The following is a 22941-nucleotide window of genomic DNA, read 5'->3' on the forward strand; positions in this document are numbered from 1 at the left end:
AATGAAACTTTTATTTCTTCGGAGTGGGGCGGCGGAGAGAGAATCCCCGTGTTTGACTGCATCGGTTTGTTCATTCTCAAAGCCTTAGAGATGAGCCAGTTAACAAGTAAGTGACTCGAGGCTCCAGCCTAGAGCACGACATCGCCACCTCAGTCCGACCACCGTGAGATTGCATCTGATCGCGCGATCACGAGTGTGGGGAAACGTGCATCCGTGGGAGGCTATGGTTAGGGTTTGTGCGGGCAGCGAGCCACTTTGAGTGTTTGAATGTTCGCAGCTTCGTCGCAGACGGCTCAAAAAAGACAATATTCGATCATTAAAACTCGTTCAGGTTTCGCTCATGAGACCTTGCAAACAGAATTCCCAGGTACGATCCTCTCCTCCTTCACCCGTCTTGCCCTGTCCATGCGCTCGTTCACCCTTCGTCATGCGATGTCCGTATCCCTTCCAAACACTTCGTTGGAAAGCAAAAGATCGTAGCTGCATGTATCGAGGGTAGAGCTTGTCCTGAGTTGATTTGGGCGGCGGAGGTTTCTTCGCAAGATTGGGCAGATCCCTGAATGGACCACATAAGAATCTCAATGAACTCATTATAGTGTCACACGGAGCGTACCACAAGGTGTACGGTGCAACGTTTCGCAAAGTTATGAGAATGGATCCACGGACTTTGGTGCTTTCGTCAATCAGCTCATCTGCAAGCATATCTTCTCCGGGGTCGTTTCCGTCAAGCTCGTCGTTTTCTGCGTCCGCTTTCTGCTTCCCCTTACGAGAATAGTGAATAGCGGGAACTGGCCCAGTAACAAGAAGGTTCGCAGCAGAGCGCAAGAATTCCAGTATCAACGTTTGATTCGAGAGGATATTTCTATCCTGATCCGTAATTCCTCGGCCTAATAGGAGACTTGTGAAGTTCACCTCCTGATTGATGGCTTGGATCAAAGCTCTGACTCACCTGCATGAGGGAAATTCCAAACAATCTTGTCCCATCTCCGGCCTTTGAGACCAGGATGGCTTTCGAGTTTCGTGGCATCCACACTGAAGATGACCTCAACATCTTTCTCTCTCAATGAGTGGACAATCTTCGCAGCGTCAGGATACTTCGCGTAGCATTCCTGCTCGCTATCATAGGCAGTAGCGGTTATGTTCGGCGCAGGGAGAAATTCTAAAGATGGCGGAGGATTCAACGCCAACGCGTGAACGAATGAAAAATTGCCTTCTCCAATCAGTAGAATCTGGTCTGTAGGCTTGAACGGGATCGTATAATGCGGAGGGACTGCCTTGTTCCTGCTTTTCGCTTTCTTCGACTTTTCCGCAGCCCGCGCAGCAAGGACAGCCTTCTGTTTGAGCCTGGACTGCTGAGTAGAAAGGGCGGTCTTCAGAGATGTCTTCTTGCCGCCTTTGCCCATGTTGTCGCTCCCGGGTCTCCGACAGGTTCAAGCGGTGGTTGTTTGGAACACAAGCCCTTGGTACATAGGCACACACATGAACAAATCACCGAATTGATCGAACGTGGCGACATGTCGTTTCATTCATCGTGCCAACCTGAGCATACCTTCAGCTCAGCCCAGTCTCTCCTTAACTTGAATCATAACGCGAGCATGGTTTGTTTACAATATCTCTTTATACCAGATGTAAAGGATACTGATGCGAGAGCTCTCCCAACAGCCTACTGAGTTTGAGTTGCGCCATCGGAATGCTCAGTTCGCCGAGAAGGCTCGGATGGGCAAGAAGCCAACAAAACCGTCTCGCCAGGAGCTGCTCACCAAACGGAGCCCTCTGAGCCTTTGGGCCCTTGGCGCAATCATCTTTGTCGTTATAGGTGGAGGTATGTATACCTAGCGCCTGTTCATACATACTGCTCGTTGATTACCACCCAAGTGATACTTGAATTCCTCCGGCTTATGTTCCTCTGATCGTGGTCTATGACGTCTGAAGGAGGGTCATATTTTGAGGATGGGTAGGGATTTTCGCGGAATTATGCGCGAGTTGTACAACAGACACCATTCTCATTAGCACATTAATCCTATCAACAGCAATATACATGGAACCGACCCGAACCAACGTAGCATGGACTGTCCGTTACTTCTCACTATTGTCATTTTTTGCTCCCGCTTGCCCGTCCCCGGAAGGTTCAGAGATACTATCAGCAGCACTTTCAACACCTTCCATGGGTTCCTCGAGCTCTTCGACATGTATTCTAACCTGCTCTGCGGCCCACACATGCATTGTTGGTTGCCAGACCATGACAACGTTGTCCTCTGACGTGCTTGCTACCGTCCAATTGTTGTCTCTCCCAGGAGCCCAACAGAAGTCGGTAGGACGTGAGGTGTGTCCTAAAGATTGAGTCATTACTTTGACTGAGGTTTGACTACGCATCGCGTACCTCCGTGAATGAACATGAGCTCCGGTGGGCCATCCTCTTGATCATCGGGTGTTTGCTCAACACCTATCTGAGATAGGTCCCAAACATTGATTCTCCTGTCGCTGGAAGCGGAAGCAAATACAGTGGGATTTTGTGGTGACCATGCAACGTGTAGAACTTCATCAGTGTGGGATTCAAAGGTATGCAAACGCTTGGTAGGCAATCGCATATCATGTAGGGCAATTGTCTACGAAAATTTAGTAGGACATGAAAAACTGCCTCGCCATCTAAACTATGTTTTGCTTACATGATCCGCACTGCCTGTGAGCAGCAAATAGTCCGTGGAAGGACTGAATGCAACAGTCAAGATCTCTCGGTCGTGTGCTTGTATCTTGGTGGTCGGTTCCGCTGATACCCGCTTGTCCCAACTGTAAGATGAGATTAGGACAAGTCGTAATGATACAGAGAAGGAAAATGACAAACATCATGAGCATCTTGTCGTCACCTACACTTGCAAACACGTCGCCCTTCTGGCTATTCCAGTCCACATCCTACATTGAGCACCTCGTCAATTGTCCCATGTGGAAATTTCGAACTCTTCGTAACGTACGCCGACGACAGATGTATGGCCTTTGAAGACTACTAGCGGTTCGATGGTAGTCCTAGCTTTCGTGTACGCATGTATGTCCCTAGGCACACGATTGACGAGAAGCCGTAAATAGAATGTGTCATACCTTACCAGTAGCATACAGTCATATCTTCCGAGGCTCCGAGAATGTTACCCTCCTGGACAGTGTTCCATGCTAAACCGAATCTAACTTCGGTGAATAATTGTTGCCACAAAAGCGGATAAGTTATTTGTACATACCCCTCTTTGTGTTGACCCACAAGCCGGATATCTGGCTTACATATCCCCCCCCGTTCAGGCTCACTTGGATGTCTGGTTCGATTGAAAACGAACACCTCGCCAGAAACAGCCTTCGTCGCAATTAAGTCTGGATTCTGCGGCATGCATCGCGCGCGATTGACTTCTCCCGCATGGTTGATCTTTTGAATTATTTGAACGCGGGGTTGCTGAGGAATCGTATGACCGCCCAATTCGCCGCGCTCATCATCGTAGCCCCAGCGGTCGAGACCCCCAGAGGAGTTGCTATCTTGATCGGGAAGCTGAACTGTCGCTATCTGTAGGTAGTCTTGGGCTTGTCCGGAAGTGTGTGTCCCGAGAAGGACTCGATGGCCTTCATACGAACTGTCGTGGGGACTACGCAGCTATACTCTAAGTGTACACTGAAAAGACAAAATGGAACATACAACTCAGTGTCAGGGAACCATTGACACGTTAGACTTGGCCACTCAAGAGCATGGGTGATGAGAACATCATAAAGATATGGCGCGTTCTTCTTCCTACACATAGCAGTCCAATCAGCTCTTGTGTCGGGTTTCAGTATGCAATAGGCGACTCCATACCAAGTCTTATATTCCTGCAGATAGAGATGTGACACATACTGGTTTAGGTCGATAAGACGCACAAAAAGACTAGTCGATTACCTCGTTGATAAGCTTATTCTCTTCTTCAGCTGCAAGGTCATCCTCCACCTCTTCTTGCATTGAAGGCTTCATGGTTCGTCTTTTAGCAAAACAGACGTATGTAAATACCTAATCCAGGATAATAAACGAGTAGTATGTGGTGGGAGAAAGGGTACTAGCAGCCCCACGTAGATGATAATGTCAAGGAGCTGGGGCCGGGTGTCGGCCACAAGTTTTGTTCAGCTTACTGCGAACTCGGCGCGGCGACGCGTTATGGTCTGTGTTACTGAACGCGTCTACCGACAGGTGAGCTCGTCACACGCACGTGGCCGAGCGCGCTGCCATTGTTGAATTTATTTGGGGTGCAGTCAACGAAAGTTAATGAATTATCATATGTACTGACTTGAGGCCATCAGTATTTTGAACCAATGCTTGACATACCCAGGAAAATGGCCACTTATTGCCCTATTTAAAAGTGCTTACCGGATCGATGAGCGAGCTTACCGCCCAGAATACCTGAGGCTCGCCAACAGTGCACTTGCAAGATGAACAGTCTGAAAGGTCAGACACGTCTGACCATTAAGTCTAATTATTGACAGAATCATATCACAGAATACAGCGTAACGAGCGGATGCGCGCAAAGGTGATTAAGGACCCGTACTCGCATGCGCGCAGCACAGGCTCAGTGCATGGAGAGGCCCCGTCTCGTGCAAATGTCCGCCGCAGTATCATTGTAAGTCCTCTATATAAGAAGGAGTTCACAGATACGTCTATTCAATCACGAATCGTTTTCCCACTTCGCAAATAACTTTTCCAGGTCAAATCTTGGGTCTTCAGGATCTGTAACTACTGAGGTCACACCACCATCAGCGTCTGTGACGTTCCGGCCAGCGAAAGCGTCGGATAGCCCCGGCCACGGAAAATAATGGCTGGCACACTCACCACCGTCTTGAGTAATCTCCTGCTTTCTCTTCCATGCCTCCTTGGCTTGTGCAATCAGGTGCTCCCGCTCAAGTATAGCATGATGCTGTCTCTCCCCATCGTGAGCCTTCTGTAATGTCCGGCGATGCGCAACGCCGTAGAAAACACCTGTCAATAAAGCTGTATATCGAACAACCTACAATCCATTACAAGCATAAGTGAGATCGTTGAACCACATATAATTTTGAAAACACGCAGCCGTACGTTGACTGTTGAAGATGCCATGGGATTACTTGCCCAACAGTCCGGGTCGCAGTCAGAGAATCGTGGATGTCAACCCTAGTATAAAAACATGTGTTAACCGTCTCGTGGATTGAGAATAAGCCTACAATGACAATTATCTCCGACACAGATCAGAGGAACGCAGAGAACAGCAGTATGTACTATGTTATGGCGTTGCGCTGTAAGTCATTAGCTTAGATACCAAAGGAGATGCTGACATAATCCGCGATCACGGGACTCCACTTAATACTTACTGAACTTATATATGAAGTTACCGACCGATGCTTTGATTGATGTTTGAGCAAGTTGACTTAAGTATATACATAGTAAGTCACGCCAGACTGCGGCTTGGAGGAGGAAGCCCTGCTGGCCATGACATAATTTTACAACGGCTTTGAAAAACCGAGCCTTTGTTTACAAAAACCCACCAGATTCTACGAATATTTCGCCTTGACAGTCACGACCGCCTATTGCGCCACGACCACATGGGCAGCGCCCGCAAAATTCGGACTAGAGCGTCGGTTATGCTGAAAGTAAGGACATGTTTCGCGTCTCTCCTTGGATAACCTACGATCCATCACCCGACGACCGCACTGAACCGCTTGTTCGTAGTAACATTCACTTCTCTAGTATGAACGAAGACGTGGATATGGATGCTCCCCAAATATCTACATTGCGTGAAGAGGAGACCCCAGAGCCACAACCAGCGCGCACTTCAAAATTCCGGGTCAAATTACTTGTAAATGAAGGCAAGCGATCTGGCTCTTCTACCCGCAAAGAGGTTCGGGGAAGGAGCGAAGACGAAGAAGATGAAGAAGACGAGGAAGAGGACCAGCTCATTGATGATGATGACGACGACGACGTCTCTCAACCCATTCCCACTCCTGTTATACCTATTGTCCCATCACTAACTTCACGAGGATCGCCCTCCAAACGTGGTGGGAGGGGAAGAGGGGGTCGGCGAAAGGTAGCAGGAAGAGCGGGTAAGTATAGTGTCCGGTCGCCCGTGTCGAATCGTCTTTTGAATGTGCCACCTTTCAGAGTTGACGACGCCGGCAACAACGCTGAGTCCACATGGCGAAATACTGGATGTATCTATTGCGGGTAGCAGCACGCCTTTAGTCACTCAGACCATAACCAAAAAGAGGGGAGGAGCTGGCAAAGCTGTCACAGCACAGCGAGCCATCAAAAGAAAACCCTCTAAGTGAATCGGTATTCTCTTTGCTTCAACATTAAGATAACCATTTCTGCATTCAGAACAGCTAAGACGGGTATCATCGTACAAAGAGATGATGCGGAGAGCGTTATCAGCGAAGGTGAATACTAATTTGTTCTTGGCGATGGATTATGTGCTAACAGTATGTTTAAAACATTGACAAGCATACCCAGGAACTGCAGCTTCCTCGCCGATGCCACATGAAGAACGTACACCAGAGCCCGATATTCCTATCCCGTCTATGGCACCGGTAGTTCCAGCGGAGGAGGGTGGGCTAGACGGCGTCCCGCTTCCTGTCTACCCTCTTCCATCGAAGCCGTTTCCTGTGCAACCCCCTCCTAAAATTGGTACTGGATTTGCACCCGTCATGCCTCTCGACAAAAGTGGCAAACCAGTGCGACGTTGGCGTCAGGTAAACCGTGAGGTGCGCGGCATAGCCGGTGGTCGGTGGTTCACAAGGACTTGGGCAGGGGAGAAGGAGTCTGAGTTCGCGTCCGCTCAGGTTGCTGCGTCGCAAGCGCTTGTTCAGGCAGCTCAGTTGGCCACCGAACGAGAACACGCGTCGGCTGCAGCATTAGCTGCGGCAGGCATTACTTACCCACCGAAACTCGCCGCCCTTTCTGCTGCACCGTCTGGACGAGGTGCTAAGACAAAGGTCACAAAGATTGATGGAACACCGTCCAGTACTGTTCCTGCTTCTCGTGCAGACTCGGCGGTGCCTGAGAGCGCATCTGCGCATTCCGTTAAGAGGCGAGGTAGTGCGTTGGTCGCAGCAGAGGCTTCCGTCGTATCCACATCAGCCGTATAATACCCGGGCGCATTTGCCCTTGCTTTTAGTGTCGATGTAATTATGGTATACCGAAGCTCAATTTGTATCTTTAGCCTACACGCTATGGATCGTCCTAGCAGTGCCCTTCCTATGTGTGCGCGTAACAATGATTAGACACTAACGTAAGTCTCAGCAGGCCTGTTTTCCTGTAGGCCGAATTCGAAGGCCCTTCGCGCAACTGCTTCACGTGTTTGCGCGTTGCGGCGAACTGTTGCACTGGCACGAGCTCCTTGTGATCCATGACATGCTCAGCAGCGTCTAGTTAGTTGCGCACTCCTTCTATTCTGCGGTCGTGTTATTCTTTCATGAGTGCCAACTCCGCCGCCAATATTGTGGTTCCGCAACCTATCAACAAGGGTTCCCCATGGTCGTCTTTGCGTGGGCATGAACGTGGTCGGTGGCGAAATCTATATGTCAGATGTATCATTAAACTGTGTCTGAGAGTAGTGTCAACTCCTCCCGCATATGCGTCCGATCCCAAATACAAAAAATATGCGCAACAAGTGGAGAAGTGCCTGAATTCCTTTGACAGTGTGCATGAGTGGGCGGACTTCATTTCATTCTTGAAGCAGCTATTGAAGGTGAGTATGATTTTGATCATCGTTCAAATGTTGCCTTACTCTCGAGCAATACGAAGACATTTGAAGCATATACGCAATTTAAAGAGATACCTCGGAAACTGATTGTCGCAAAACGTCTCTCTCAATGTCTCAATCCTGCGTTACCAACTGGTGTCCACCAACGAGCATTGGATGTATATTCCCACGTATTTGCAGTGCTTGGCGTATGTTGAATTGCATTATCAACTTATAAGATCTTACGCAGTTTGATTTATGCTTGCAGACGGAGGGACTACACCGGGATCTAGCGCTGTGGTCTTCTGGCTTATTCCCCTTTTTCGAATACGCTGCGACATCCGTCAAGGTATAATATGATTATTCTGGAAGCGAAACTATATTAATACTTTGGCTAGCCGACCTTGCTGAATCTCTTCGACACCTACTATCTCCCTTTGCAGGTGGATTTACGCCCCATCATGAAATCCTTTATTCTTGCCTTGCTTCCAGGCCTGGAGGAAGACACTGGCGAGTACTTCGATAAGGTTTTGGGTTTGCTGGATCGTATATCTGGCGCTGTTTCGCAGTCATTTTTCTTTCAAAACATTTGGCTTGTGATGCTCACAACACCTTCTGCACGAGGAACATCACTCAATTTCCTCTCCCGCCGATTACCAACTCTGAAGGCAAATGAAGGTAAGGCGATAGACATTGAGTTGCGTTTGAGATGCCAGAGATTTGACTCATACAGGTGGACGGCAGATATCACTTTCATTGTAGGTCGTGACGTCGGCTTAATGATACGGGCCTTTTCTTCTGCTCTCGAAGACGAAGATTTGCTTGTTCGGAGAAGTGCTCTTGATCTTCTGCTGCAATCTCTCCGACTAGACGGAACTGCCGTGGGATATGCTCAGCCTGAGGATCGTGTCATTCTTATGCGGGCATCGTCCAGTGTTGTCCTGAGACGTGATTTATCCCTGAACCGCCGCCTCTACTCGTGGTTGCTCGGCCCAGAGGAGAACAATCAGCGTCAAATCGAATACTTAAGAGCCAACGCACTTGAGCTACTGCGCTCATCGCTCCGAGTAACTATCCTACACCTTTCGGTAGGCGCGACACTGATCCATCTTAATGTGTATTTTCTCCAGGAAGAGATGTTCAACCCTTCTATTGACTACTCACCCTCTCGTCCCTTCAAAATCTTCATATCCCTTCTGGATAAATGGGAGATTGGGTCGCTGCTTACAGAGGTGCTGATATATGATGCCTTCAAAGCCATCAGGAAAGCACTTGAATCTGGACTTGATGTTGGCGATGACGTTGGTTTTTTTTGACCATTTATATCTATTGCTGTTCTGCTAATATATTATTTGTGTACTAGATGAACATGACTGCTCATACGTTATACGAGGCCGTTGAACCCCATATTTTATGGAAGATATTGTTTTCATCCGTGTATCATGATCTCATCTCGGAGTCTTCTAATTCTGAGGTGATTTGCCTAATTGCTGCATTGAATTTAGGATACGCCATCTGATTCTCACTGCATCGTCAGGGATTAAGTATGGTGAAATATATACTCACCACGTTTCATGGACAAGACCAAGAGATTGAGACCGTTCATTTACCTATCGTGTTTACGGCTACTGTGGAGACGTTGCTGGTCGGTGGTCATGTTCTTCTGTTGTTGTAAGCTAAATACCAAAGCTTTGTTGTAGGTGCGTTTGTCGGATAGTAGTGCGCCTCTTTCCAAAACATCGGCACAAACCGTACTATTGTTGCAGGGGGAAATTCTGAGGCGTATTCCCCATACAACTAGTCTCCACGATCGTCCCCATTTTTCGGACGGTGTATATCTGACTTCGGCCAGCCAGGGTCCATCGTCCTTTGCATGTGCTGTCTATGGTGTTCCTGCTGTGTTAAAGGCAAGATCAAGAAATTCTACTTCTGCTCCCTTTGCCACTTCATTCGAGGATCTTGTAGACCTGATTAATTTCAGTGCTATCTCCTTCCTCAAGAGCACAGATAATTCGGAGCTGGATCGTGATATCTTGATACAGGCGCTGGCCCTGCTGGATGACCTCATCACTCGACCAGATTTTACGCAAGGATCTCCTGTTCTACTTGCTTGGGATTCAACAGAATGGTTATCGAATCTGCTTCAATGTCTCAATGCGGAGGTAAGCGATATCCAGACTAGAGTATTGAAAATAATACGTTTTTAACTCGTTCAGGCTACTACGTTCAGTTTAGTGGATGCCGTTGTTTCTGTCGCGATCAAGGTACAAAATGCAACCGTGCTAGAGTCGAAACTGCTCAACCATCGAAAATCTGTATCAATCATGACGAATGCAGTGGGTCATGGTACTATCTGATGGTGGCCCATCCGCTGACTATCCTGTCGTTATTCAGCTTCTCAAATATCTACGACTGACTTGGGCTGCCTACCACGCGCGTGTAGTCTCTCTCATGTGGTCCCTGGATCAAATAAGCCATGGTCGTCAGGTGGAGGCTGTCCTATCCCAGCGACTGTCATCTTGTGATCCGAAGAACGTTGAAGACGCATGCGAGGAATTTGGAGTGCTCTGGAGATTGACAGGTATTACTAACCTTCATTATAAGTCACAAAACTAACGTAGCTTCTTTCACATTCAGATGACGACATTGTACCGGGATCTAGACTTAAGGTACCCATGATGATTGTGCTCGATACTCTGAAAAGTGCAGACCCTACCCTCCGGCGAGTTGGGGAAACATGGATGCGGTGCAGTCTGAAGTCTTATTTGCGGTATGCACTTGCGTTACTTTACTTCAACCTGATTTTTCATGTCAGTCTTAGTGTGCTTGACCCTATCCTACATGATCTCTTCACTCCCTCAATACTGCGGTCGCCATCGATCAAGGAAGTAGATGGAAAACAGCTACAGGGATTCTCGTACGATTGCCCCTTCGACCAGCGATATATCAATCACGTCTTAGAAACCCTATTGTCCGTCGTCAAATTTGGTGGGCAAGGGTTCAGCAAAACAGCTCGGACGACTGCTATGAACCGTTCGCCTTATGCTGAGCTTTTGCAGCGGCTGCAGAATGGTGAGCAAACTGTCTAGGATAGTCTGGATCTTGCACTTATACTTTGTAGTGGATGCTACCTTTGTGGATGCCACCTACATGGATGTCTTGCTACATTTACTCTTATTGTCAGTACCTTGGTCTTGTCCTTGTGAGCGATGACAGATATTTTATCGTAGATTTCTTCAGTCGGAACCCAAGCCCACCTTAGTCGAAGCTATGGGTCCATTTAACACGATGGCTCAATCGCTTTCCATTGATGTTCTGCAAGCACTGGTGGCCCGTGGAGAAGTGGATTTCCCAGCACTCCAGACGATTGAGTCGATCGTCGTTAGGAAGCTTTACACGTCTGTGCATGATGGTCGACTGGACTTGCAAAACAAACTACTACATCTTCTTCATTCCGTGATATCTGCCTCGCATTCAAATCTCGATGGTTCTTCTAGCAAGGGCAGAAGCGTCCGGCCTGCTCGAAATATAGAAACCACTCCCTTGACGGGCGATGGACAAGGACCCAAGGCAGAATCGTATGCTATCCACTCGCTGCTTGTTCCCTCATTGCTGGATGGGATATCGAGATTCACGAACAGACCCGTCATGCAGCATTGGCTTGACTTCATACTGATGACCATTCCCCAGTTCCAGGAAACTATGCAACCTGTTATTATACCCCTTTGCGAGGGAATCTGTCGCCAGCTGCGGATATCAGTCCGTGAGGTGCAACAAGCATCCGCCGACGGTCTGACGAGTAGGGACGTGGTTTCGATCACCACGGATGCGGACTTCATAATGCTGCTCACTGCGCTGGAGAGGCTTGTACTGCTTACTCTCTCGCACGTCTCTGATCCCAATCCGGTGGATGACGAACTTCCTTCCGATAAACCCAACCAAGAGTCTAGTGGTCTTCTTGGCTATGTGTCTAATGTCTTCAGCTCAGATACGTCTGCAGGTCCCGAAGAGCAGCCGCAGGTCAGTATGTATTCTGCACTCAGATTACGCTTGTACTAAGCCTCAAATCTACACTGTTCAGACCCGCATGTCCGATTACAAGAGCCTCTACGACGCAGTCGGGGTTCTGTACGCCCTGTGGGATCTTCTAAGCGAACGGAATCAGACACTTTGGCCGTTTTCTGTCTATGGAAAAACGAGGGGCAGATGTCGGAAAGTATTGGAGCATTTATTTCGTGCGCATGCTCCCGAGGTCATAGAATCTGTGGTTGCACACTGGCAGTCCGCAACGCCGGTGAGTCTGATAGTTTGATGCGGTCGGATGCTTACAAACATCTTGTCCAGGAGGACTTGGCTGCATTCGAAATTGTAGATATCTTGGCGTCCAGTGCTCAAAGCGTTGTTCATATGCTTTGCGACAGCATATCGACTCGGATGACCTTTCTGTCGGAGCGGCCCAGAAAATCGACGATCATCCCTCACTTGTGAGTCATTCTCAAAATCTCTAGTGGTATTTGTTCAATGCTGTTTCAATCCGTCTAGATCTGAATTTATGATTTTTGACTTTCTGGAGCGATATTTTCAGAGACTCGAAGGGCCATTAGCAGCGCAGGTATGGGGTCGTTTTGTGCTGTTGGCTAAGGATGTTTCTGCGTCGATGCGAGAGTTTCGATTACAAGTTTTCTCCACGTTGCGGTACGAAGAATATCAACAATACCGTATGCTCCTGACTGTATAATTAATTATAGGTGCTTCACAATTTTGGCTGACAAGTTGTCGCAAACGACTTCTGTAGATGACCGCCGGTTGCGTAAGGAGCTTCAGGTATCATCGTCTCCACTTTCGTTCGACGTTTATCTAATGCCCCATCCAGGAAACTTATAGCAAGCTTCTCGACTTGTGTACTTTAGCAAGCCGGCCATATGACCAAGGATCGTGGATCCGCAGACCTCAAAGGGAAATATTGGCTGGTAATGGACGCGAGTCGCCCCTCACACGAGGTGAGCAAATGTAAGATCCAAGTACACAATCTGGCTAACGTCTTTCTAGTTGTTTCCGACACGAAGCTAGATGAGAAGATGAACTCCAGTTCTACGTCACTTCCTGACTCAGTCAAGCCCTCTTATGGCACGGACGCAGTCGAAAAGGTCTGAAAAGTCTGAATGTTTGGTATGATGGCTCATTGCTGCTATAGGTTAATTTGTACATTGCATCAAGTGTGGTACCCAATTTGCGGAAATTCCTGTCGGAGGGTGACAAGATCCTTGCTGTATGCAATACTATTGTCTACAATATCGTCAGTCCGACTCTAAAGAGCAAGACGAGGTATATGACTTTGATTATATCAATGATGAGATTACTCACGTCCAGCGAGACCCCTCAATGTCGAAGACAATGTTTTGTGCATTCTGCAAGAGATGACCAGGATTGGCGCCGCGATCAAAGCATGGCGCGGTCCAGTCACTGATGCTTTCAATGACAACCGGTGTTTCAATTCTACTCCGGATGCAGGGGGAAAATGGCGAGTTATGATCAAATCTCTTTTCGATACAGATAAGACTTCGTTAAGTGAGCTTCTTGGTGAGTCTTGTGGGATAGTCGTACATGTAATACTGTTGCTGAGCTTTAATGCAGGTAAAATCACCACCGCACCGTCGGCGAATATATTCACCAATCGAGAATATGAAATGCTGCTGCGTTCCTTGAACCTCCGCAGACTGTCATATGCGCTGTTATCTGGAGAGAAAAATCACTTTTTGACGCAATTGCCCAGCATTCAAGAGAAACTGGTGGATACTCTACGGAATGTCTCTGCACCTATTGTCCAGAGCGAGGTCTATCTATGTGTGCGAGTGCTACTATGTCGATTATCCCCTCATAATTTGTCAAGCTTCTGGCCAGTGATACTCACCGAGCTCGTGAGTTCTTACCTTCACGTCGTTCGCGCTAATATTTACGCAATAACTTAGTATCGCCTGTTCGATCAAGCACTGACTAGCTTACCGTCTGATGGCTCCGAGGAGTTGGGATTGATCCTTGCTGCATGCAAGCTGCTGGACCTCTTATTAGTCCTCCAAACAGAAGAATTCCAGATGTGCGTTAACTACATCTGCGCTGAATAGCACTGACACCTCGTTCAGATATCAATGGATATTCATCACGGACACAGTTGATGCGGTGTATCGACCAGACGACTGGTTCCCAGATGCTATGCTTGATCGCCTGGCGGAGGTTACGGGTAGTTTACCCATTGCAGAGGTAAGGGTAATATAGGGTATATAGTCTCCGGCTCACCTGGTGTGTCAGGATACTACAAATGGTCCGCAAGGTAGGCCTTCGACGCCAGTCGCGGATGGCAGACCGATGCGTCGGCCGATGCTTCGAGCTCTTCGGCAGATAGACAGTATCCGCGACCTAATACCGTTTTTCTCGGGTGCAAGTATTGCATCATATGAGAGTGTATACAGTAGCGGTGGGAACATTGATTGGGAGGCAGTCGAGCAAGGGTTACTGGAAGACATGTTTGACGGGAGGTAGCACAGGGAGTGAACACTGGTTACTTGAGCGTGACATAGTGCATGATCAGAATTGTACGTAGTAGTAATTAATGTCTCGTGGATCCTTTGCAGTTGGTACTGAGCAGAACTTGGGTGGTGTGAGGTTAGCTCGTCACTGGGCAAGCTATAACTAGTACCATAACTAGAGTCGTCTGATGTCGAATGTATCTGACACGCCTCGTCCGCTGCTTGTCATACCGTATGGTCGACATCTAGCTGACCGAGGCGATCCCGTATATTCCGATGTCCATATTTCAGTCATCCGCACTACATCTCAACACTAATGGGTACAGGATTTCCCGGTGCAGCGGGGATCTGAACCTGGAATCGGAATGACCTCAATAAGCCGATCGCCGGGAGGCATCCAATGAGATATCAACGCAACGTCTGCGAGGCCCAAGCTTCGCACGCGTTTCGTGCAAGTCCCAGCGGTGAATCGGAAATTGACATAGTGATTGACAATCGCCCAGATCAGAGAGTAACACTCTGGCGGCATAATCCGACTGTAGGCGAGCCATGCATGCCTTAGGCTCGCATCGCAGAAATCTTCAACCCGGCCCACGCTAGTGTTCTGCACCACAAACTCCAACAGATATGCCGATAAATACATTCCATCAAGAAAATAGCCGACATGGGGATATGCCAATGAGATTCCCTCAGAAATCGCCCCAGGTTCTCCGAAATTTGTACTGTGCACGGTGACAACGGTGAGCATTCGGACCAGTACTAAAGGTGCACGAAATAAATGCACCTTATACGGCAAGTTCTTCCTAGCATATCAGCGGACAGTCAGTTCGTGAAAAATTCGGTGAACACGGAGACACGCACTTGAGCCTATCCGACGGCAGCTTTGGCGGCGTGTATCCGGCATCACCCTCACCCCATTGACCCTCTGCTTTGATACTCGAGTAGCGCGCTACGGGGTCGTCAATCTCAGGCTTGCTCCGCGTCACACGTGGAGCAGAGGGAGACGTTGTATCTGCCTGTTGTTGGTCTGGCGCCTTGACTGGGGCCTGTGCGTTGTCATGTGGCTCATGCTGAGCGAGCGCTTCATCGACGGAGATACCCTGAAAGCGAGCTTCACGCTCGGCCTCCTGGCGTTCGATTGCTTCGTGCTGGGCGAAATGCTCAATGTCCTCAGGATGAACGTACGATTCATCTGTCTGCGTCTCAGGCGTAGAGTGGAACTCCTCTGCGAGGATGTGAGTCAATGAGTGAGCAGCAACGCTAGTACTGACCTTCGTGATGGAGGAAGAACTCTGGAGCTGCATGAGTATAGCACTAAAACATGGCTGTATTAGTAGACGTACCGCTCTCCACGTCGTAGTGATGTCCCTCAGCACCCAAGTCATCAAAGTTTGGCAGACCATCAAGCCCAACACTCAAAAATTCTTCCAGTGTCACTTTGCCGTCTTTGTCCTTGTCCAATCGACCAAGAACAGTATTTACAATGTGATCGGCTTTCTTTTGGTGTTCAATGTCGTCCTAAATGCGTGATGAAATCGGTATACGTCAGGGTACCGAACGGCGGCGGAAACGTACCTTGGATTTCTTCTGCGAATAGACGTGGTGGACGCCATAGATCGCCTCAATCTCCTCGCGGTCCCAAACACCGTCTCTGTGCAACAGTAAAGCGAAGAGGGTTTGGTAATGAACAAAATGGACGCACCGGTTCAAATCGTGAAGCTGGAAGAAGCTGGACGCATCAAACGAATCACTTCCAAAAGCAGAGCCTCAGACCGATAACCCTCAGCAGGAGTTATACCGACTCACATGTGATGCTCCTTGGCCATCTAGTGGCAAGGTGAGTGTGTGCATGGACTCGTAGTGAATGACATACGTGTCGCTCTGCATATTGTTGAATTGACTCGCCCGAGGCAGGGGCGTCATGATCACCGTGCGCTACGGCGAGGCGGAGGTATAGGCAGAATGTGAGAGTAGACAAAAGATACATGGCCGCACCAAGAGTGAGATCTGCAGCATAGAGCGGTTCCCCAGCACCAGGACGAGTAGATCACGTGCAGCACAGGGCACGGGACAGGGCCGCCCGAGTCCGAGTCCGGGACCCGGACCTCGGAAGTGAAGAGGGCTCCGACGCGCTCTGATTTTCTTTGACTCCGTATGTAATGATATTGGCCGCGCGCGTCCGCATTGCGCTGAGTCTAGATCGCCTAGATTATGGCGGCGCCCCCGCAGGAGTCACTGTGGATCTCAAGACTGGTGGCACAGAAAGACGCAGGTGGCGACCGCTCTTGTTTTCTCGCGCTTCGTTCGCTTACCATGCGGGCCCGTGTTACGCTGAGTCTACATCATGGCGGCGGCACCGTCGCAGGAGTCACTGTTGGTCTTGCGGCAGTGAACTCAGAGAGACGCGTTTGTGCGTCCCCAACGCCGATCGAACAAGTCCCGCTGTGCTGTGCTGGCTGCGTCTCGCTCGACTATAAGGAGTCCTGAGTAGATCCATTGAGATAGCATACATGAATCCTGTACGTTATCCACCTAGTGTCAAAAGAAGTCGGGGTGTGTAAGCACCTTGTGTTGCCGGTTGATCGGAATAGCTGAGAACGGGGGGCACACTAACCAGATCTTGGTAAGATCCTCGGATATCATTTATATACGTAGGCCATTCAGAAGGCGAGTTCTCCAGCCTCCCCGTCCTCTCACCCTAAGTATGGCTGAGTCTCCCGAGGACGATCAGACCCTCGCCAGTGCCGAGTACGACGCTCATCATGTAGATATCGTTCAGGCAGAGGCGGCTTTCAACCAGCTCTCTAGGGCTCTGTCTCGCCGCTCCTTAGCTTCTCACGCCGACGAGAAAAGTGAGAAGCAGCATTTTCAGGATATAGAGCAGGCGCCGTCTGAAGAGGCCTTTGACCTGCGCGAGTATCTCTCCAGCTCCAACGATGCTATGCAGAGTGCAGGCATCAAGCACAAACATGTCGGCGTTACCTGGGATAACCTCCGTGTCGACGTCTTCGGTGGAACCGGCCATAAGGTATCTTCACTGTCCAATTCAATTTATGCAGCCACTGAACTCGTCCTGCAGATATACGCCAAGACATTTGGCGGTAGGTGGCCGAGGTGAATGACGTCTCCTTGTACTTAGCACTAACGAGGGCTTTCAGAGGATGCGGTCGAGTTTTGGCTGACTCCGTTTCGGATACTTTGGCCCCTTCTTTCGAAGATCATTCCATCCAAGGAGCAGCAGGTTCCGACCACGACTATTTTGCACAAGTGAGTCGCAACTTATGAATTACTTTCGTGCGTGCTGACGGCTAGTTACCAGGCAATCCGGCTTGCTTAAGCCGGGTGAGATGTGTTTGGTTTTGGGTTGTCCTGGAGCTGGTTGCACGACGTTCTTGAAAACGTTGGCCAATGAAAAGCGGGAATATGCTAGTGTTTCTGGCGATGTTCTTTACGCTGGTATCGATGCGCACGAAATGGCCAAATACTACAAGGGTGAGGTTGTCTACAACCAAGAAGGTCAGTACCCATGTTGTCTAGCGGCCATAGAGCAGCTTCTGACTCACCCAACAGATGACATTCACATCTCCACGCTGACTGTCTCTCAGACATTGGACTTTGCCTTATCGTTGAAGACTCCTGGACCCAATGGCCGTCTTCCTGGCTTATCGCGGAAGGAATTTAATCGTTCGGTTGAGAACATGCTGCTCAAGATGCTCAATATCTCGCACACCGCAGATACCTATGTGGGTGACGAGTTTGTCCGTGGAGTATCTGGCGGCGAACGGAAACGAGTGTCGATTGCGGAGATGATGGCGACTCGAGCACATGTCCTCTGCTACGATAACTCTACTCGTGGTCTCGACGCCAGCACTGCCTTGGACTTCGTCAAATCGCTTCGTATCATGACAGACGTGCTTGGACAGACTGTCTTCGTCACCTTGTGAGCCTAGTGGTCCATCTCTATGTATTCATGTTAATGTAACTGGCATCTTAGATACCAGGCCGGTGAATCAATATACGACCTGTTCGACAAGGTGCTCGTCCTCGACAAGGGCCGTCAGGTGTATTTTGGACCTCCGTCTGCAGCCCGGGCTTACTTCGAGGGGCTCGGGTACCGACCGCTCCCCCGGCAGAGTACTGCTGACTATCTAACTGGGTGCACTGATCCCAACGAGCGTCAGTTTGCTGACGGTCGGTCAGAGGAAGACGTACCGTCGTCTCCCGAGGAGCTCGAGCAGGCGTTCCTACAGTCCGACTTTGCAGGCGAGATGCGCAAACTACTTGGGGACTACAAGGTATTGATGGACCAGGATAAGACGGACCAGGAGGAGTTCCGTGCCGCTGTAGAGGCCGACAAGAAGCGCGGGGTTTCGAAGAAGAGTCCTTATACGCAGGGTTTCATTAACCAGGTTCGGGCCTTGACCTTGCGTCAATTTAGAATGCGTCTCCAGGATCGGTTCCAGCTCATCACGAGTTTCACACTGTACACGGTAAGTGGGAGTGTCCTGCTGCACATCGTAAGTCGTCTCATGCAGCGTTAGGTCTTGGCTATAATTATTGGTGGAGCATTCTTTGACCTTCAACCCGACGCTGCGGGTGCCTTCACGAGGGGATCGGTTATTTTCGTCGGTATGCTTACGGCTTGCTTAGACACGTTCGGAGAGGTTTGTGGAGCAGGGTAAAATCTCCGTCGATTATCGCTGATGAGTATGTTTATCTGTGTGCAGATGCCGGTGCAAATGCTTGGGCGACCTATTCTCAAGAAGCAGGTATGTATCGGATGACTGTCATGACTTGTTCACAGTTTGCTCATGTCCATGTAGACGGGTTATAGCTTGTATCGCCCCGCCGCGATAGCGATAGCGAACACTCTAGCGGACATGCCCTTTTCTGCCCTCCGGATTTTCCTCTACAATGTTATTATTTACTTCATGTCGAATCTGGCAAGATCTGCTGGTGGTTTCTTCACGTATCACTTATTTGTACGTGCTGAGTTTTCTCTGTTCATGCGCGCGATTGAATTTGGCATAGGTGTATCTGGCATTCCTCACGATGCAAGGGTTCTTTAGGTCGTTTGGATTCCTGTGCTCTAACTTTGATGCCGCTTTCCGGCTTGCCACATTCTTTATGCCTAACATGATCATGTATGCAGGTTATATGATACCTGTGTTCAGCATGAAGCGATGGTTGTTCTGGATTGTACGCTAAGTCTCACTATCTCAAATCGCGCCGGGTGTTAACATTCTATGCAGTTCTACATCAACCCGCTTTCATACGGTAAGTGCGTCACTGGCGCGGTACTACCCAGTTGCTCAGACGAGGTTATCAGCCTGGTCTGGTTGCATGGAAAACGAATTTATGCGGATTAACGTACGTAGTTGGTCCATCTCACGCTTATTATACCCGGCGCTGAGCATATAGAAATAGTTGGCCTGTGATGGGAATTATATTGTTCCGCATAACGGACCTGGTCTTGACAAATACCCGTCAGTTGTGGTTGTACAATGTGTTTAAGATGACATCTCTCAATGCACCTCTCACAGGAACTCGTTGGGTCCAAATCAAGCTTGTACCTTGTATGGCGCGTCGTCAGGACAGAGCGAAATTCCCGGCCGCACGTATGTCGACATCGGTTATGGGATTATGGTCACAGATCTGTGGCGACGAAACTTCCTCGTACTACTTGGATTCTTCTTCTTATTCCAAATCACCCAGGTGTTACTCTTGGAATACTATCCTGTAAGCATTCATATCGAGAGGATTGTTTGACCATCTGACCTTTCGTACAGCAATATTTTGGGGCCTCGAGTGTTACCGTTTTTGCTAAAGAGACTGCGGACTCGAAAGTTCGTAATGCTAATCTCCAGGCGCTTAAGGCACGCCGGGATCCTAAATCTAGGAAGACAATTGATGTCGAGGCGCAAGTTTCCAAAGATAGGTCTGTGTCTACGAGCTGTGTAATGGGAGCCGGGCCTGATAAAAACTCCATAGTTCTGACGACATGGAGTTTGATTCGAAGACATTCACGTGGGAGAACATCAATTATCATGTACCGGTGACTGGCGGTACAAGACGCCTGCTTCACGACGTCTTCGGTTATTGTAAACCTGGGACTTTGACGGCTTTGATGGGTTCTTCCGGAGCGGGTATGTTTCTAGCTATTGCCCGCGCTCGTGTCGTCTCAATGCTGTCAATTTAGGTAAAACCACCTGCCTTGATGTGCTTGCACAACGCAAGAACATTGGTGTCGTTGCGGGTGATCTTCTATTGGATGGCCGGCCTCTCGGCAGTGACTTCGCACGCAAAACGGCGTATGGTACGTCGGAATCACTCAAATCGATTAATAAGATGTCTGATTGTTCTTCCAGCCGAGCAAATGGATGTGCATGAAGGCACGGCTACGGTCAGGGAGGCTATGAGATTTTCTGCATATCTTCGACAACCCCACCACATCCCCCAAGAAGACAAGGATGCTTACGTCGAGGAGATGATCGATGTATTGGAGTTGCAGGATTTGGCCGACGCTATCGTTGCTAGCCTGGGAGTGGAAGCTCGCAAGCGTTTGACGATTGGTGTGGAGCTTGCAAGCAAGCCGTCGCTCTTGTTCTTGGATGAGCCCACTTCCGGATTGGACGGTCAGAGCGCGTGGAACCTTGTCCGATTTTTGAAGAAATTGGCAGATAACGGACAAGCAATTCTGTGTACCATTCACCAACCGTCGTCCATGTTAATCCAGACATTTGACAAGCTACTACTGTTGGAGCGGGGAGGTGAGACCGTTTACTTCGGCGACATCGGTGAAGATTCGAAAACATTACGGGACTATTTTGCTCGGCATGGTGCGGTATGCCCCCCCAACGTCAATCCAGCAGAGGTACGTAGCATGTGTAGATCATTCATGAGATACTTCGTTAATACTCTTCGTGCTAGTTCATGCTCGATGCCATCGGTGCTGGCTTGGCACCTCGTATTGGTGATCGAGACTGGAAGGATATTTGGCACGACTCACAAGAATACACTGATATGCGGACTGAGATCGATCGTATCAAGCGGGATGCTCAGGCCATACCTATTCAGGAATCAGACAAGAAACCATCCATGTGTAGGTGTTTCCCAGGTTTAGCATGTGTGAATTCTCACCGCTCGCGGTCTAGATGCAACACCCTTCCTGTACCAGCTCAAGGTGGTTGTAACACGAAATAACTTGATGCTCTGGCGGTCGCCCGATTATGTCTTCAGTCGCCTTTTCGTGCATGGGTTCATTTCTTTGTTCGTCTCCTTGCCGTTCCTCCAGCTGGGAGATAGTGTGCGCGATCTCCAGTACCGTGTTTTCGGAATGTACGTTCGGACTTGCATGGTATGATTCGCGATACTCAAAAGCTTCTATAGCTTCTGGATAACAATCTTGCCGGCTGTTCTTATGGGCCAATTGGAGCCCATGTGGATTATCAACAGAAGTAAGTTTTCACGAGCTGAATGCTGATCGTTTCTAATGTGACGCTGTCAGGAATTTTTATTCGAGGTCGGTCATAGTCAGGCACATGCTACTTGAGTGCTCATGATTCTTCCATCAGAGGCTTCTAGTCGCATATATTCGCCATATGTTTTTGCCATTGGCCAACTCTTAGGAGAGATCCCATATTCGCTCCTATGCGCTATCCTTTACTGGGTTCTCATGGTCAGCCAGAATCTTCCTTCCGCGTGCAACTTACTGATTCTTCACTGAAGGTTTACCCCATGGGCTTCGGTAAGGGTTCAGCAGGTGTTGGAGGCACATTCTTCCAGCTGCTAGTTGTCATCTTTGTGGAGATGTTCGGTGTGAGCTTTGGTCAGTTGATTGGCGCCCTTTCACCCAGCATGCAGGCATGTATATTTCTTCGCCGTCTGTACGTGCATGGCTGACATTCACATATGATAGATCGCCCCCCTGTTCAACCCCTTCATGATTGTGGTGTTGAGCACATTCTGCGGTGTCACGATACCCTTTCCCACTCTTGAGAACTTCTTCAGATCATGGCTGTATCAGTTAGATCCCTATACTCGGATACTTAGCTCCATGCTGTCCACTGAGTTACAGTATGTCTGCCATTCTCACGGATCCGTTTTTGTCGCTGAACATGGCGTCGTATTTGACAGTGGCCTAGTCATTAAATGTCAAAGTGATGAATTTACCATCTTCAGTCCGCCCTCCGGGCAGACTTGTCAGCAGTGGGCGGGCGAGTTCGTGTCTGCTTTCGGTGGGTACCTCGACAACCCCAATTCTACTACCGCCTGCCGTTACTGTGAATATGCTGTACGTCGTCTGTGCTACAATGGGCTCAAGATTGTATCATAACGACATCGTAACAGGTTGGCGATCAGTTCTTCGAGCCCCTCAACATCTCATACCATAATCGGTGGCGAGACGCCTTCGTTTTCTTCTGTTACTTTGGTATGTATGATTGAATAAATCCGTATCGCTCTTCGCTGACTATGCCGACATACAGTCTTCAACGTCATTGCGACGATCAGTACGTGTTTCTCTTCTTGCTCACTCCACGTATTACTGACAATGTGGTGTTCAGTTGCATCGCGTTTCTTACGATATGCCAAGCGATAACGACCGCTCTATTTTATTTTTCTCTTTTGTTTCGCCGCTGCATTTAGACTATCGTATCCTCTATACGCACTCATCGATCATTTAGATATCACATATTCGCTTCCTCTTA

The 22941-nt window shown here is 48.9% G+C and overlaps 7 protein-coding genes across 7 annotated transcripts; 4 read left to right on the top strand and 3 right to left on the bottom strand.

Annotated features, from left to right (window-relative positions):
* Positions 1-327: 327 nt before the first annotated feature.
* Positions 328-1403, bottom strand: FIBRA_05805 (uncharacterized protein; the record flags this gene model as incomplete). The annotated part of the gene is made up of 3 exons (XM_012327554.1): positions 328-556; positions 614-887; positions 950-1403. 3 exons carry the CDS (start codon positions 1401-1403, stop codon positions 328-330), a joined length of 957 nt encoding a protein of 318 aa, XP_012182944.1.
* A 238-nt stretch (positions 1404-1641) lies between these two features.
* Positions 1642-1910, top strand: FIBRA_05806 (uncharacterized protein; the record flags this gene model as incomplete). The annotated part of the gene is made up of 2 exons (XM_012327555.1): positions 1642-1822; positions 1876-1910. The coding sequence occupies 2 exons, from the start codon at positions 1642-1644 to the stop codon at positions 1908-1910; spliced, it is 216 nt and encodes a 71-aa protein (XP_012182945.1).
* Positions 1911-2076: 166 nt separating this feature from the next.
* On the bottom strand, positions 2077-3979 carry FIBRA_05807 (uncharacterized protein; the record flags this gene model as incomplete). Its single annotated transcript, XM_012327556.1, has 10 exons — positions 2077-2330; positions 2381-2606; positions 2667-2787; positions 2843-2910; positions 2970-3048; positions 3099-3173; positions 3228-3608; positions 3671-3763; positions 3827-3840; positions 3908-3979. The coding sequence occupies 10 exons, from the start codon at positions 3977-3979 to the stop codon at positions 2077-2079; spliced, it is 1383 nt and encodes a 460-aa protein (XP_012182946.1).
* Positions 3980-5720: 1741 nt separating this feature from the next.
* FIBRA_05808 (uncharacterized protein) lies at positions 5721-7113 on the top strand (the record flags this gene model as incomplete). The annotated part of the gene is made up of 4 exons (XM_012327557.1): positions 5721-6072; positions 6131-6293; positions 6347-6405; positions 6479-7113. 4 exons carry the CDS (start codon positions 5721-5723, stop codon positions 7111-7113), a joined length of 1209 nt encoding a protein of 402 aa, XP_012182947.1.
* Positions 7114-7439: 326 nt separating this feature from the next.
* FIBRA_05809 (uncharacterized protein) lies at positions 7440-14246 on the top strand (the record flags this gene model as incomplete). The annotated part of the gene is made up of 28 exons (XM_012327558.1): positions 7440-7527; positions 7582-7715; positions 7772-7918; positions 7978-8058; positions 8108-8776; positions 8840-9010; positions 9073-9183; positions 9247-9354; positions 9410-9871; positions 9926-10045; positions 10104-10290; positions 10347-10479; positions 10531-10781; positions 10831-10888; positions 10940-11729; positions 11791-12003; positions 12054-12077; positions 12131-12193; positions 12295-12404; positions 12458-12533; positions 12583-12709; positions 12759-12856; positions 12904-13034; positions 13084-13289; positions 13344-13627; positions 13679-13803; positions 13850-13967; positions 14016-14246. 28 exons carry the CDS (start codon positions 7440-7442, stop codon positions 14244-14246), a joined length of 5316 nt encoding a protein of 1771 aa, XP_012182948.1.
* A 676-nt stretch (positions 14247-14922) lies between these two features.
* On the bottom strand, positions 14923-16220 carry FIBRA_05810 (uncharacterized protein; the record flags this gene model as incomplete). The annotated part of the gene is made up of 9 exons (XM_012327559.1): positions 14923-14955; positions 15018-15036; positions 15095-15458; positions 15505-15525; positions 15577-15751; positions 15809-15884; positions 15936-15983; positions 16040-16059; positions 16107-16220. The coding sequence occupies 9 exons, from the start codon at positions 16218-16220 to the stop codon at positions 14923-14925; spliced, it is 870 nt and encodes a 289-aa protein (XP_012182949.1).
* Positions 16221-16937: 717 nt separating this feature from the next.
* On the top strand, positions 16938-22832 carry FIBRA_05811 (uncharacterized protein; the record flags this gene model as incomplete). The annotated part of the gene is made up of 30 exons (XM_012327560.1): positions 16938-17261; positions 17313-17334; positions 17392-17500; positions 17553-17749; positions 17804-18173; positions 18228-18723; positions 18775-18897; positions 18961-19002; positions 19057-19215; positions 19265-19432; positions 19486-19510; positions 19563-19603; positions 19661-19719; positions 19777-19972; positions 20023-20171; positions 20225-20379; positions 20433-20549; positions 20602-21107; positions 21164-21335; positions 21388-21571; positions 21623-21690; positions 21741-21755; positions 21808-21911; positions 21962-22061; positions 22097-22119; positions 22152-22309; positions 22370-22526; positions 22583-22664; positions 22720-22743; positions 22798-22832. The coding sequence occupies 30 exons, from the start codon at positions 16938-16940 to the stop codon at positions 22830-22832; spliced, it is 4380 nt and encodes a 1459-aa protein (XP_012182950.1).
* Positions 22833-22941: the final 109 nt, after the last annotated feature.

The sequence above is a fragment of the Fibroporia radiculosa genome (genome assembly GCF_000313525.1).
Source record: "Fibroporia radiculosa TFFH 294 genomic supercontigs, scaffold5196, whole genome shotgun sequence".
NCBI classification, from domain to species: domain Eukaryota; kingdom Fungi; phylum Basidiomycota; class Agaricomycetes; order Polyporales; family Fibroporiaceae; genus Fibroporia; species Fibroporia radiculosa.